General features: G+C 41.1%; 1 protein-coding gene across 1 annotated transcript in view; it reads left to right on the top strand.

Annotated features, from left to right (window-relative positions):
• Positions 1-13,491, top strand: part of NALCN (sodium leak channel, non-selective) — a 308,773-nt gene that overhangs the window by 248,548 nt on the left and 46,734 nt on the right. Inside the window, 2 exon segments of the mRNA XM_032592429.1 lie at positions 11,191-11,292; positions 11,729-11,798. Of these exon segments, the coding sequence (XP_032448320.1) occupies positions 11,191-11,292; positions 11,729-11,798 (172 nt within the window).

Genomic DNA, 13,491 nt, shown 5'->3' with positions numbered 1-13,491 from the left:
TGTCTGGGGCAGCTTAAGTATTTAGGACCATAACCCTCTCTGATCTCATTCCTCTCCCTCCATATTCTCCATAAAACTTCCTGTGGTAGAGAGGAACCAGCTTTAGCCATCTGGGGCTAATAGAGGTGTCTTCATGGAAAATCTTTTGCTGGATATCTGTTGCAACTCCAACCTTAGGCCCTGATGGATAAGTCAGCTTAGGAAAGCTCATATCTGGACTGAAATTGTGTGGCCTTCTTGACTCTGAGCTACAAAGGTCACCTCATTCTTGTTCAAATCCAAATAGTCACATAGAGTATGCTGTGGCAGTATAGTAGAAGTGGAAAGAGGACAGGCTTTGCAGTTAGCCATGCTTGGCTTTGAATCCTCTGAGTCATGGTTAAGTCCTTGGAAAGTCTCAATTTCTTATGCCTTTCAAGTGGAGGTATAAGCAACCTCATAGGAGTAAATGAGCAGTGTCTATCACTTACTCAGTGGCTCAGTAGCCAGTCTGGGTTGGCATTCTGGCTCCACCCTTGTGCTAGTCTTGCTAACATTAAAAGCATCATCAGCTCATTTGTTCACATCATTTGGTGGATATACTCCCAAACTAATAACATAGACTCATCAACCAGAGTTGGCATCACCTGTAACTGACTGAAAGTCTTGGGAATGGAGACCCACGGTCTTTGAAATGTCTCAAGTGCAACTATGACATCCTCTGCTCTGCTTGGATGGGCCAGGAAAAAAAATGTCTTATCTCAGAATTGGGAGACCTAGCCAAACAGGTAGAGACAAGCATGTTGCAAAGAAAAGGGAGAGGGGGACGTTGAGGGCATGGTCACAGGTGTTGGTAAAGGTGAGCCTGATTGACTTGGCAGGTGGAAGAGTGAGAGTAGGATTTAAATCAAGATCTCTGCAGGATAAGAGAGGCTGGTGATTCGGGCATGAGGAATGGCTGGAAGAGAACATAGACCTGCCCTCAGAGGCACCATTAGCAGAAGAACAATACTGCCATGGTGGAGACAAGCGTGACATTGTCTTCTGCATGGGTTGTAAGTGCCTACCTGGAACTTAGGTGTGTGCATCACTTTGGAGCCCCGCAACTTCTAGGCGGTGAGGACTTAGCTAGGGGTCCTCTTTCATAGGCTGTAGGCTGAATGAGAGTGTTTTTGTCCTCTGGCCTTTTGGGTCCTGTTCTCCCACGGCTGCCTCCCCGGGGCTCAGGACAGATGAACTGACACCTGGGCTCTCCTCTAGAACAGAAACATCTAGGTCACATTCCTCTGGAAGACAGATGAGCCTGATATTACAGAGACTGAGGAGATGGTGGAGTTTTCTAGAGGAAGGAGTTCAAATTAAACCCCTGTGAAGCCCTCCAAGGGGCCACCTGTTCCTGTGCACATCATTAGCTATATGACAAGGGAAATTTGAGGAAAGGACAAACGGCCCTCTTCATTCTTATTCTGTCCTCCCCTGTCTAGACCCAGAGCTCCCAGCTCTCTGAAGCTGGCCCAATTAAATGGAAATCTAAGCGAGCTTAATAATGCAAAGCATTAGCATCTTACCCCACGAGTGCTTCTTCCCATCTGACAAGCTCTCCTTTTCAAATTCTTGTTTCATCATTCAGCCTAGCAATTCAGCAGCTTTGGATGAGGTCATGTTAGTTTCCTGCAGCCCCACATTCTGGGCCCAGCTAGCACCGCTTGGAGGGGCTGAGTGCTTTGTAGCCTCTCACAGAGCTTCCCGTTAGACTTGCCAACCGCTCAGTGGAATGCGCTCCAGCACAGGAGGGGAGGATGCTAGAAGGACCCTGCAGGTGAGAAGAAGCACAGGTACCCATGAAGCTGAGTTTTGGTCAGCCTCCTGACAGAGCAATAACTCTTTATGGCAAACATTTGGTAAGAATCACCCAAAGTTTTTGGGAAACAGAGTATCAGGTATTAATATACTCAATATTAATAAAATATTAAATTATTAACATCTAATTTATTAAAGATTCTGTTAACATATGTAATGTATTTGTAGATATTAACATATTGAATACTAATTATTAATATTGAATATATTACCATCAAAACATTGAATATTAATCAAATATGTAATTAAATATTAGATATTTTCATAACTATTTATCTGTGATTCTATTAAGGCTGCTTCATTGTTGGTTTTTCTTATTTATGAGATTTAAAAAATCTTGTAGACTAGTTGAAAGACCATTTGGAGATACAGAGACTAAGTTAAGTATATGGAACTTAAGTGTATTCAGAGAGCAATGAGAAGATAAGATCTGTGGGTATATGCATTTGTATAAAACATAAAGAAGCAAAGAGGCCAAATAGAACTTCATTTAAGCAAAATAATATATATATTTTTGCTTTTTTAAAATCAAACTTTCCGGAGTGCCTGGGTGGCTCGGTTGGTTGAGCATCTGACTTTGCCTCGGGTCATGATCTCACGGTTTGCGGGTTCAAGCCCGCACCCCCCCCCCCCCCCGCCGCGTTGGGCTCTGTGCTGACTGACAGCTCAGAGCCTGGAGCCTGCTTCGGATTCTGTGTCTCCCTCTCTCTCTGCCCTTCCCCTGCTCATGCTCTGGCTCTCTCTTTCTCTCAAAAATAAATAAACATTAAAAAAATTTTTTTAAAAATTAAATCAAACTTTCCTTAAACTTTTCTTAGTTTCATTGAGATATAATTGACATATAATATTGTATTAATTTCAGGGGTACAACATAATAATTCAAGGAGATTTGTATGTATTATGAAATGATTATCATGAGAAGTCTAGTTAACATCCATTATCATACACAGTAAAGTAATATATTTCAAAGACGTTTTCCTAGTTGTTTCCTGATTTGTGGTAATCAAAATATGTTATATTTCATTGAGATTGTACATGATTTGTACATTATTACAAAGTGATTATAATTGTGCTATGGATCAGGAGAGCTACTATTAAATTTTACCCAACAGATGCAGCAAACTATTTTAACAGGGTTTCTCTTTTACTCTTTTATCATTGGAGCATAAAGGAATAAGTAGTATAAGAAAATTCATCTCAGTAGAAAAATTGGTTCATATGGTTTCTGCAACATTTGCAAAATTTCATTTTTGTTATAATAAAAAGTTCAATCTTTACATTGCAATTTACGTTTTTCTGAGACAGATGGAGCATTACCAAATTTAAACCCTAGTGTGGTGTGGGGTTTCAGACATTCTATTTGCTGAATTTTAATAGATGCACTAAAGGCATGGATTGCCCATGAGCTAATTGTCTTTTTTATTTATCATACCTGCATACGATAAGACACTAAGGCTTCTTTTATGTTTCAGTCTACAACAAGGTTCTGGTTGCCCACATGTTTACATGTGTGCTTATGACAACATTGTTATGAATAGCACAAGACTGGAAAGAACAAATCCGCTGTTGCTATTAAAGAGCCATATCCATTTACTCGGGACTGGGCCCATTCACAAAGGAGTGGGGTAGTCACTCGATAAAAATGCAGCTTTTTCCTCACCTCAGCAAGAGGCCATTACAGAGGAGCTCACCTGTTAATGTCTGCGGTTGTCTTCACTTTGGAGGATCTCATTGTCACTCTCCTGGAGGCAGGTGAGAGCCCTTTCCAGGAAATACTCATCCCCCATTCTCTTACACCATTCTACAGCCACGGTTTCCCGTAATTACCACAGAAGGACTGTTTTCCTGTTTTCTGTCGATGTGATTACATTATATTAACCAACATCTGATAATACTTTGCAGTGTGTTAACTTGTGGAGCCCAAGGTTGGAGTAAAATCCCTCCAATGTAATGCTCTGCAGATTTACACTGCAGTTCCTTTAGATGGTAATTACGCTTAATACCAGATGGTTTCATGCAATCTAACTTTTCTATAATGAATGAAAATAATTTGAACACTCATAGGCCTCTCTCTTTCATTACAGAATGTACAGGCTTTTCCCACACCCTTGTTCTGGAACATTAAGAAAGAAGATATGGAGAGAGAGAAGAAAGAAACCGAGGACCCCCTGCTACTATTTCTATAAACAACTAGTGGTGTTTAAAGGCTAATAAAGCTCCAAAGATCTCTCTTATAACCATAATCTTTGGGCCAATTTAAAAATATTTGTGATGGAGAAATGTCAAGAAAAATAGAGACAATTTCTTAAGACATGATTCTCTTCCCTCCACCTCCATAAAAGACTATATATATATATATATATATAGCTGTCATATAAGAGGCAATTGAAATTCCACAGCACAAAGGCAATGCAGAGAGAGGAAGAAAAAAAGAATCAATCTTTCATATGTTTTTTTCAAAGGCTTGGCAAGAAACCAGGGGTAATATTTTTGCAACTGGGAATGTGTGTTTGCTGAAGAATATTCCCACATTTGAATCATCGTCAGGGGTCCTAGTCTTGTTTTACTTTCAAAGGTAGAGAGGGCATAACATTAACCCCAACTGGGAAAAGGAAAATGCCTCACTGTAATTCTCCTCCAGGGAGCAGGAATAAAGGGATTACACATGCCTGCATAATGGAGAATTTCCTCACTCAGACAAGACAAAAGACTTCATTATTTTTCACCAGACACTTGAAGCCTTGTGCGTCCCAGTTCCAGAAGACAAGCAGGCAGACCAATTTGTTTTGTATCAGACCACTAGATGGAGTTTCTAAGAAACTGGCTTGCTAGTACTTGCCATCATGAAGAGATATGGGGAAGATGATGAGATCCTAATACCACAACTCTGTGGTCTTTCCCCTAAGGAAAGCTAGACTGTCCCTCAAGTTCGTGGTGTGTATTTTCAATACTATTAGCTTTGCTTTTTCTCTAGGCAACAAATAAGTGAATGTTTTCATCCTGAAAATGTATTTCTTTTATCTTCAGGGGAGACCAAAAGGCATCTAAATTCTAATGAAAAATTTAAAGTGGCAAGATATAACTTAATTGAATATTCAAATAGTTTTCCTTCTGACTAGGTCTATTACTGAGGAATTTTAATGATGTGTGCATTCTTATTGGTAAAGTTGTAAAAGTCTCAAAATCCTTACTTATTTACTATTTCAGCTCGGTAGTAGATTCAGATAAGACACCGTGTATGGGGACCATGTTCCCAGGGACAGATCAGATCTCCCATTTAAGAAATTGAAATGAGTTCAGCTCTGCCTCATGTAGGCTTGAAGGTCTCCCTTCACAGTCACAGAGACTATAGATAAAGATTTATAAATTTTCTACCTGCAAGAAGCAATGTCTGATTTTTTTTTTTTTAATTACTATCTCAGGGCCTCATCTGTTATAGGTGTGCAGCCCATTTCTTGAGTAGCACAGTATTCTAACTGGAGATAAAATCACCTTCCCCTTTGAAAAGCATATTTCAAACACATGCGGTGTGTGCTATTTGTGATTATTTCCGTGCCTCATAAGCGTGAAATGATCCAAAAAGAAATTAAAATGTTTGATCTTCGCAGTATTTCACGATTTACTCATTTCACAAATATTTATTAAGCACCTACTGTGTACAAGGTGAAGTAACAAGTGAGCAGTAACTAAGTCAACCTCTGCTCTCTTAGAGCTTTTTGGAGTGAGGCCCACACAAGGAACTGAAAGACCAAAGAGGTTGACTGGCTGGAGCGGGGGGGGTCCCTGATGGTAAAAGATGAGGCAGGTCCTATGGGACTTTGAAGTCATGCTGAGCTTCTTGTCTTAGTCTTACTCTGAAGAGCAATAGGGTTGTTGAAGACTTTAAGACAACGATGACAACTGTCTTAGTTGCCAATTGCTGTGTAACAAGTGACTCCAAAGGTTGGTGGTTGAAATAACACAGATTAATCTCACAGCCTCAGTCAGGAACATGGGTGTGGCTTAGCTGGGTCTCTCATAAGGCTGCAGGCCTTTTGACTTGCCTGGGAGGAATCCCCTAACTAGCTCACTGTCACCGGTCTTTTTTTTTTTTTTTTAAGTTTATTTATTTATTTTGAGAAAGACAGAGAGGATGTGAGTTGAGGAGGGGCAGATTGAGGAGTTGAGGAGGGCAACTGCCCTGAGGAGGGCAGTTGAGGAGTTGAGGGCAGTTGAGGAGAGAGATTGGGAGACAGAATCCCAAGCAGGCTCCACACTGTTCAGCACGGAGCCTGATGTGGGGCTCGAACCCATGAAACCATGAGGTCATGACCTGAGCTAAAACCAAGAGTCTGACGCTCAACTGACTGAGCCACCCCGGCACCCCTCTCATGGTTCTTAATAAGATTTAGTGCCTCACTAGCAGTTAAATAAATGCTTTGATTCCTCATGCTCTGTTAATGGAAGACCACCCTCATTCCATAAGAAGGGAATCTCTCCACAGAACATCTCACGACATGGCAGCCTGCTTGGGCAGGTCTTTTGTGACCTATCCCATCCCATTTGCCTTACATCGGCGAGGAGCAAGTTGCCCACACTTCTGGGTTGCACAAGGGCATGAAAACCAGGGAGGAGGTATCACTAAGGGCCATCTGAGAAACACCTACACAGTAACATTGCAGGTGTTCATTTCAGAGGTCATGTGGCTGGGGATAATAATGCAACATGTTTATTGAACGTGGATGCATAGAGACAGGTTAAGAAGCTGCAGCTCTAGTCCGTAACATATATCACCGTTGAGCAGAGTCAGAACAGAGGAGACTTACCCCCCGGTGTGACCCTCTGTCACATTTGCTTTTCTGTCCTCCACCCTCTGTCAAACATTTTAATACCAACCATGGCATGGGGCGAGACAGAAAAGTAAATAATAGCAACTAAAATGTAAACAGAGTGTCAGTGTTTCCAAAGACTGGCACATTCATAATCATAGTTGGTCCTCCCAACTCACTCCCTATGAAGTTGCTGGAAGAGGTGTTCTTGTTCCTCATTTTACATATAGGACACGGAGGCTCAGAGAATGCCCATCACCTGCCAGAGGTCCCACAGCCAGCAAAGGCTGAGGTCGGAACTGCGCAGTCCTAAACCTTGGTGTTCTCAAATCGACTCCTCCATTAGTCTTCAGTCCAAGGCAAAACTTTCTGTTCAAGCCCTGATGCTGGGTAGGAAAGTACTAACCTGATGTGCTAATTGAACCTTGAGACTAGCAAGTTCGAGAACCAGTCCCACACCTCCCTCAGCATCCTGTGCTCTCCTTATACCTTCACCTCCCTGCCTTGCACTTACCCATTCTGTCCCCTGGCTCTGCTCATGGGTGTGCCGGCAACCGCATTTCCTAGAACACGAGGACAAGTGATCAAACGGGCCCCTAAAGAACTCACTGCCTAATAAGGGAGGTGACCAATGATGACCAAATGCCATAAGCGTTGAACAAGTGTGGTTAATAACATGCTACAGAAACATGGAACATAAAACATTTCTCTTGTGGGTGAATATTCATTTCTCACTTTATGTTACTTATCAGGACTCATTTATGTCTGAGTTTGTGACTATATTACACATGTCAGAAATACTTTTTGGTAGTTCGTAGTTTGGATTACGATATATGCTTGTGTATAATAAAATTGTATTTCCTTTTGAAAATAATAAAACAAACTCCTACCATACTTCTGTGTGAACCTTGGCACATTGTATTAGAGAATGTGAAACATCTTCATGGAATTCGATTGTGCCAGATTGAAGTGAATAATTTTCTACCAAGGCTGTTATTTTCCAAAATAACAAAATATTGTACATTATTAAAGAAGGTGATGATGGCTTATGTATCAGGCTGTTTTCTTTATGCAGAAACATCATGTTTCTGTCTCGCCCCATGCCAAGGTCATGATGTTTCTTTCTCTACCTGCTTCAATGTCCAGATGTCCTCAGGGCAGAGCTATTATGCAACTTCTTTCCTTGCTCCTTACATCTCCTCTCCTATCCCAGATTTATGTCTTTCCATATGAATTCCTCCTTTCATCCGTAGGAAACCCATTTTGGGCAGCTAGCTTTTTTGTATAATGTAATTAGATTTTTCCCTTGTTTTCTTTTAGACAGATTTATGTATCTGTAGAAAAGTTGTTTCTTCTATACTATTACCTGTTGTTTTTATGGGAAAATTATCATAGACAAATAGCTAGTTATTAACTATAATGGATACAGTGTGAACAAGAGGATTTTGAGTTTTAACGTAAGTAACATCCACCACCATCCTTAGAAGAGGAATAAAAGCCTTCAAGAGCCTTCAGATGAACTGCCTTTCACGTGCCCAACCTCAATCCCTGCAAATTGCCTTAACCCAAGTGTTTATATAGCCATTTGCTAGATGAATGTGGCCCCTAGTTTTCAGCTAAGAAACTCTAGCATTTACCTATAGTTTCCTACTTCAAAAACCACTGGATATGCAAAGGCAAGAGTGAGCTATCAGAGCATTTGGTCTGAGAAGAGACTCAACAAGAGGGCTGCTAAAAGAAAATGGAGATGGTTGTTGACCTTTATTTGGGACCAGACATGGCAGTGGTGCTGGGGTGCATGGCTGGCATAGGGGTCAGAGACAGTCACACTAAGCCTGAGGCACCAAAGGCGACCTCTTCACACCATGGAAAGATCGCTGCGTCTGCCTGATTTCACTTTGCTCAGGTCACGAGGGTACGTTTGGAGTTCCAGGAAAAGAGGCAGTGGGTAAGAATTCCTCTGTTCAGAGAACACAAGGCTCTGGCAGGGTCCCCTGAGTGAGGAAATGAAAACCACCAAGGTGTAGCCTTGGCTCGAGCAGAACTCTGAAGTTACACGATTTTACTGGCTCAGAGTTGCTGAGCCCAGTGTTCTTTTTCTCATCACTATCTGGTTTGAAATTGTACTAACAAACACTGTTATATACACAGAAGAAAGTGATAGGAAGAGGAAATGGAAGCCAATGCTTTTATATATTTTATGCATAGAAGTGGCTATCTTAGTCTGATGAAGCACATGTTTTCTGGTTGCAGAGTCGAGCTAAACACCAGTCCCCCTCACCCTGAGCTCAATGAGTGACTCATACAGAGAACAAAGATTCACATGTCACATGTATGGTTGAAATTCCAGCCCATTTTACGATTAGGTTCTCAATTCTCTAGATAGACCCCAGTGGGAAAGAAAGGACTGATCTTGAGCCAGAAAGGAAAGGGGGGGTTGCCTTCTCATCACACTTCAGCCTTGCTGTTGGTGGAGGGGATGGAAGAGACGCCATGGGATTCGGAGTCTTTCCAATGGTGAGCGCACCTCCACCCTCCGTTGGGAACTTCCTGTCTTGTTCAGTCAGAGGAGGGAGTCTCAGTAGGATCCACAGAGCCACCCCAGTGGGCGTGGGTGTGTTAAGATGACTTGGGTGCTGGGACATCCATGAGGTTCTGGAGTCAGTAGATGCATTCCCAACTCTTTCCCAGCAAGAATGCCTGGGCCTGCTCACACTGGGCTGTGGGGCAGACACCAGCAGTCCCTTATCACAGGAGCTCAAGGCCAGAGAAGTTCTTCCACTTCAGACGTAGCACGGATGATGGCCAGCTCAAACTTGTATACTGTAATCAAGTTGTATGTGTTTTGTATTTAAGGCCTAAGGGCTCAACTGCTTTAGCGGGGAGTCTTGTGACAAAAAATAAAGGTTACTAAGACAGTGGCTATAGGTTAAGCCTTGACGTTTACACAAATAGGAGGGATCTATAGATCTATGCCAGGATAACACTCTTCTCCAAATGGATGTGCTCAGGATGCTTCATGATTTGCAGTCCTTAGTCTGAAAAACAAATCTTAGTATACATAATATGAGATCGTGCTAAACCTTTGTGAATTGAGCCTAACTTATAAATGCACCTTCCTATGCGACACCATTCTAGTCATGGAACTAAGCACGGTCTATCACTGCCATAAATCCTTGGTTTTTTATAAGATTTTGACTCTGGATTTTATCTCAAAATGGTCCATGTGCTTATTGAACTAAGAAGAGTGATTTGGGGTGGGGGAGGGGGTGGGAGTTGCTTCCTGTAACTCCTTTCCATCCATCGGATTTGCATGATTTTCATGGGTATTTACCATAATTACCTTCATTGGCATCAAAAGCATTTTTAGCTACTTGAATATACACATGATATCATAAGAGCTGCTTAAAAGTATGCTAAACAGAAATGGATCTTTTTCTTGAAGATCTTAACTCCGAGACAGTGATGATATAATTCAAAGTCAATCTAGATACACATTTTAGAAAACGTAAATATGAAAGTTTTATGTAAAGCAATGACAGAAGTTATGTGTTCAAGTGTTGAATAAATACAACATCATAAGATTTGCATATCATAAAATCATTGCATTGGAGGTCTGTGAGTTTTCTTTGAGATCAAGGTCATGTCCTCACTTTACCAATAAGAAAACTAAGCCCAAAGGTCACTCAACTAGTCCGTGACAGTGTCGCCTGTGGAACACAGGCCTCCGAGTCCCCTGTATTATTTTCTTTCCACTTGACTGCTACATCAAGGGAATCGTTGTAAGTTCCAGTTGGAGAGAACTTTCTGGAAAAGGAATTTTGTTTTCTCTTCAAATCATTCACACTCCAAGTGTCGAGTCACCCAATTGTCTTCCCTCATTAGCAAATCTGAAACTATACCAGCCTAGGTATGGTTTAAAGAGGGAATGCCTTAAAAAAGCATCAGAGTTTCATGATTCCAGAGAAAGTAGTAACTGGTTACCTGTAAGCCATAGACTTTAGACTGAGGTTTCTTTAGGTATTAATCACAGCTGTAATTACTTCTCTTTACCACTAACTTTTGCCTCTAACTTTATGCTTTCCTATTGTCCTGGAGTTCTGCAAAATCTCCTTGGAACATGTATTCTATCATCCCAGAGGCCTGGGTGGACAAATCCTTCCCCAGAGGGCTGTTATTAGAAACCTCCTTGTCTAAATGCAAAACCAACATCATGCCTACCTATGGTTAGGCTGGCCCTACCGCTAGCAGAATCCTGATGGCAGCTCTCCCCTTGGGTAGGGGGAGGCAGGTCGTGGTGGGCAGGAGATTTCTGTTTATTTTCTAGCACCACCGCGAAGCTCTGACAGTTCTGCTTTGTAAGTGTTCTTGACACAGAGCCTCAAGCCCATTTTCCTTTACGGTTATGGGTCATTTGCTGTGTTTTGCCTTATCATTGGTGTTTCCTTAAAAATAATAAGAATAATGAGCAGTTATGTATTATTCATCCCAAGTGTACAGATCATGCATTTATCTCAGGCTCCTTTTTTTTTTTTTTTCCTAGAGCTTGCACTCGACAGCGCATGCTGAGCGGATCATTTGAGGGGCAGCCAGCAAAGGAAAGGTCAATTCTCAGTGTGCAGCATCATATCCGCCAAGAGCGCAGGTAAATATACTGGGAGACAAGGCTGCAGAGAAACCAAGGAAAGGAGTTTTACAGGAAATGTTCTCTGTGCGCAGCCCTGGTTAGCAGACAGGCGTGGGTGAGGAACTTTGTTCTGTTTGCTAATGGCAACCATGATGAAACTCACAATCAGTTTCAAAGATTCAAAAAAATCTCGCAAAAACCTTTTCCTTGGTGATGGCCAAATTCTTGCTTTTAAGATCAGAAGGAAAAATTCTGAAAATTTCTAGATGGGATCAAAAACATTTGAATAAACTAAAGCTTCTGCTGAAAAGAGATAATAAGTATTTGTGATGTGTGTTATTGTGATGTGTGTTATTAACAGAAAAGTTGATTTATTTTGTTCTCATAATGGTCATTGCTTGAAAGTCAAAATTTGGTCTTAGATGTATCGATCTGTTGGTTGTGGTTGTTTTAGATCACTAAGACATGGATCCAACAGCCAGAGGATCAGCAGAGGGAAATCTCTTGAAACCCTGACTCAAGATGTAAGTTCTAAGCAATGCTTTGGATTTGGGAAGCATGATTATGAAAATTCATTTCGATGACTGTTTAGACAATTCCAGCACTTGTGTCCTTCTGTCACATTGTCCTGTCTCCATAAGACTTTATGCCAGAGGGAATCAGGAAACTCAGGAAGCAAATTCAATGGACAGTACAGAAGAGTGACCATTAACTGTACAAAAATCCAGACATCCCACAAAACACATGTCTTCATTAAGATAGGCTGGGTGGCTCAGTCGGTTGAGCGTCTGACTCTCAATTTCAGTTTAGGTCATGATCCCAGGATCATGGGATCAAGCCCCCTATCAGGCTCCATGCTGAGTGTGGAGCCTGCTTGAGATTCTCTCTCTCTCTCTCTCTCTCTCTCTCTTTCTCTCTCTCACTCGCTCTCCCTCTGCCCCTCCCCCACTCATGCTCTCTCCCTCTCTCTCTCTCTCCCCCCCTAAAATAAATTTTAAAAAATTTTAAAAATTCAAAAATATAAATAATAAAGATGACAATACAAAAGTGATGTGTCAGTTGCATTTAACAGACATTAAAAAAACACTTAAAGCATTTTATAGAATTGATTTGTATCATAAACTTTAAACATTTACTGATTTCCAAATATTCCAGAATCTAGAGCCAGTGTCTAATTTCAGGGCTTTACATACTAAGAAATAAAATGTGATTTATAGAAGAATTTTTCTGTCAAAGACTGTATAATATTTCCCAAGAATTTCTTTGTCCTTCGACACTATGTCACTCATTTATTTATTAATGGACTCAAAAAATATTTACCAAGTGCTTATCATGTGCCAGGCCCTGTTCTAAGTGATGAGGAGTAGTGGGGAAAGAAGACAAAACTTCTGCCTTCCCGAAGCTTACATTCCAGGGAAAAGAGACAAAAACTAAACAAGGAAACAAATATATAATCATTTCTGGGGGTGTTTTTAACTTATTGCCCATTATGTCTTCATTGCTGTGACAGTTTTGCTCTGTACTATAAACAACAATCAAATAATGTATAGAAACCAAAGATGGAGATTTGGGGGCAGGAAATTCTAGAGAAGATGGTCAGTGTTGGCGCCTCTGTATTAGACCAGAGACCCGAACGAAGGGAAAAAACAAGCCACATGAAAACCCAGGGAAACCCACGCAACCAGAACTCTAACCTCTGGGTTAGACTCGCAAGCGGCTGTATCATGCCGATTTCTAAAAGAGACTTGAAAAGTACACATTAAGTAATTATCATTACTGGAGTCCTCATTAAAATACAGGTCTTAAGTTGAGTCTGGCTAAATTGGCAGAGTCCTGAATGTTCAGAGCCAAGGATGGTGTTTGAGAAAGGAGGTCTAGAAAGAGAAAGGTAGCAAGCCTTAGGGGTTTTGGGGTTTTGCTTGTCTTTTTTTTTTTTTTTTTTTTTTTTACCACTTTATCTCTTATTGTTAAGATTTTCTGGAGTTTCCAGCATAATCCAACTGCTTTCAATCTGTAGAAACTTCTGCCTTAGAGTAAACTCTCTTAAGTGTTCCAGGCACAATTGACAATGGAAGACGTTGGTGATGAGAACACCTGATACCATCATTACCCAATTTACAAGGTTCTAATTGGCAGACACATCTGTTAGCGCCATGATTTTTAAGGCAGAGCTCTGTCTGATATGATCTACCATATTATCTGCATGGAATTGTGATC

Source organism: Lynx canadensis, chromosome A1 (genome assembly GCF_007474595.2).
Source record: "Lynx canadensis isolate LIC74 chromosome A1, mLynCan4.pri.v2, whole genome shotgun sequence".
NCBI lineage: Eukaryota > Metazoa > Chordata > Mammalia > Carnivora > Felidae > Lynx > Lynx canadensis.
Note: the sequence above shows the minus strand (reverse complement) of the source record. Positions and strands in the feature narration are given on the sequence as shown.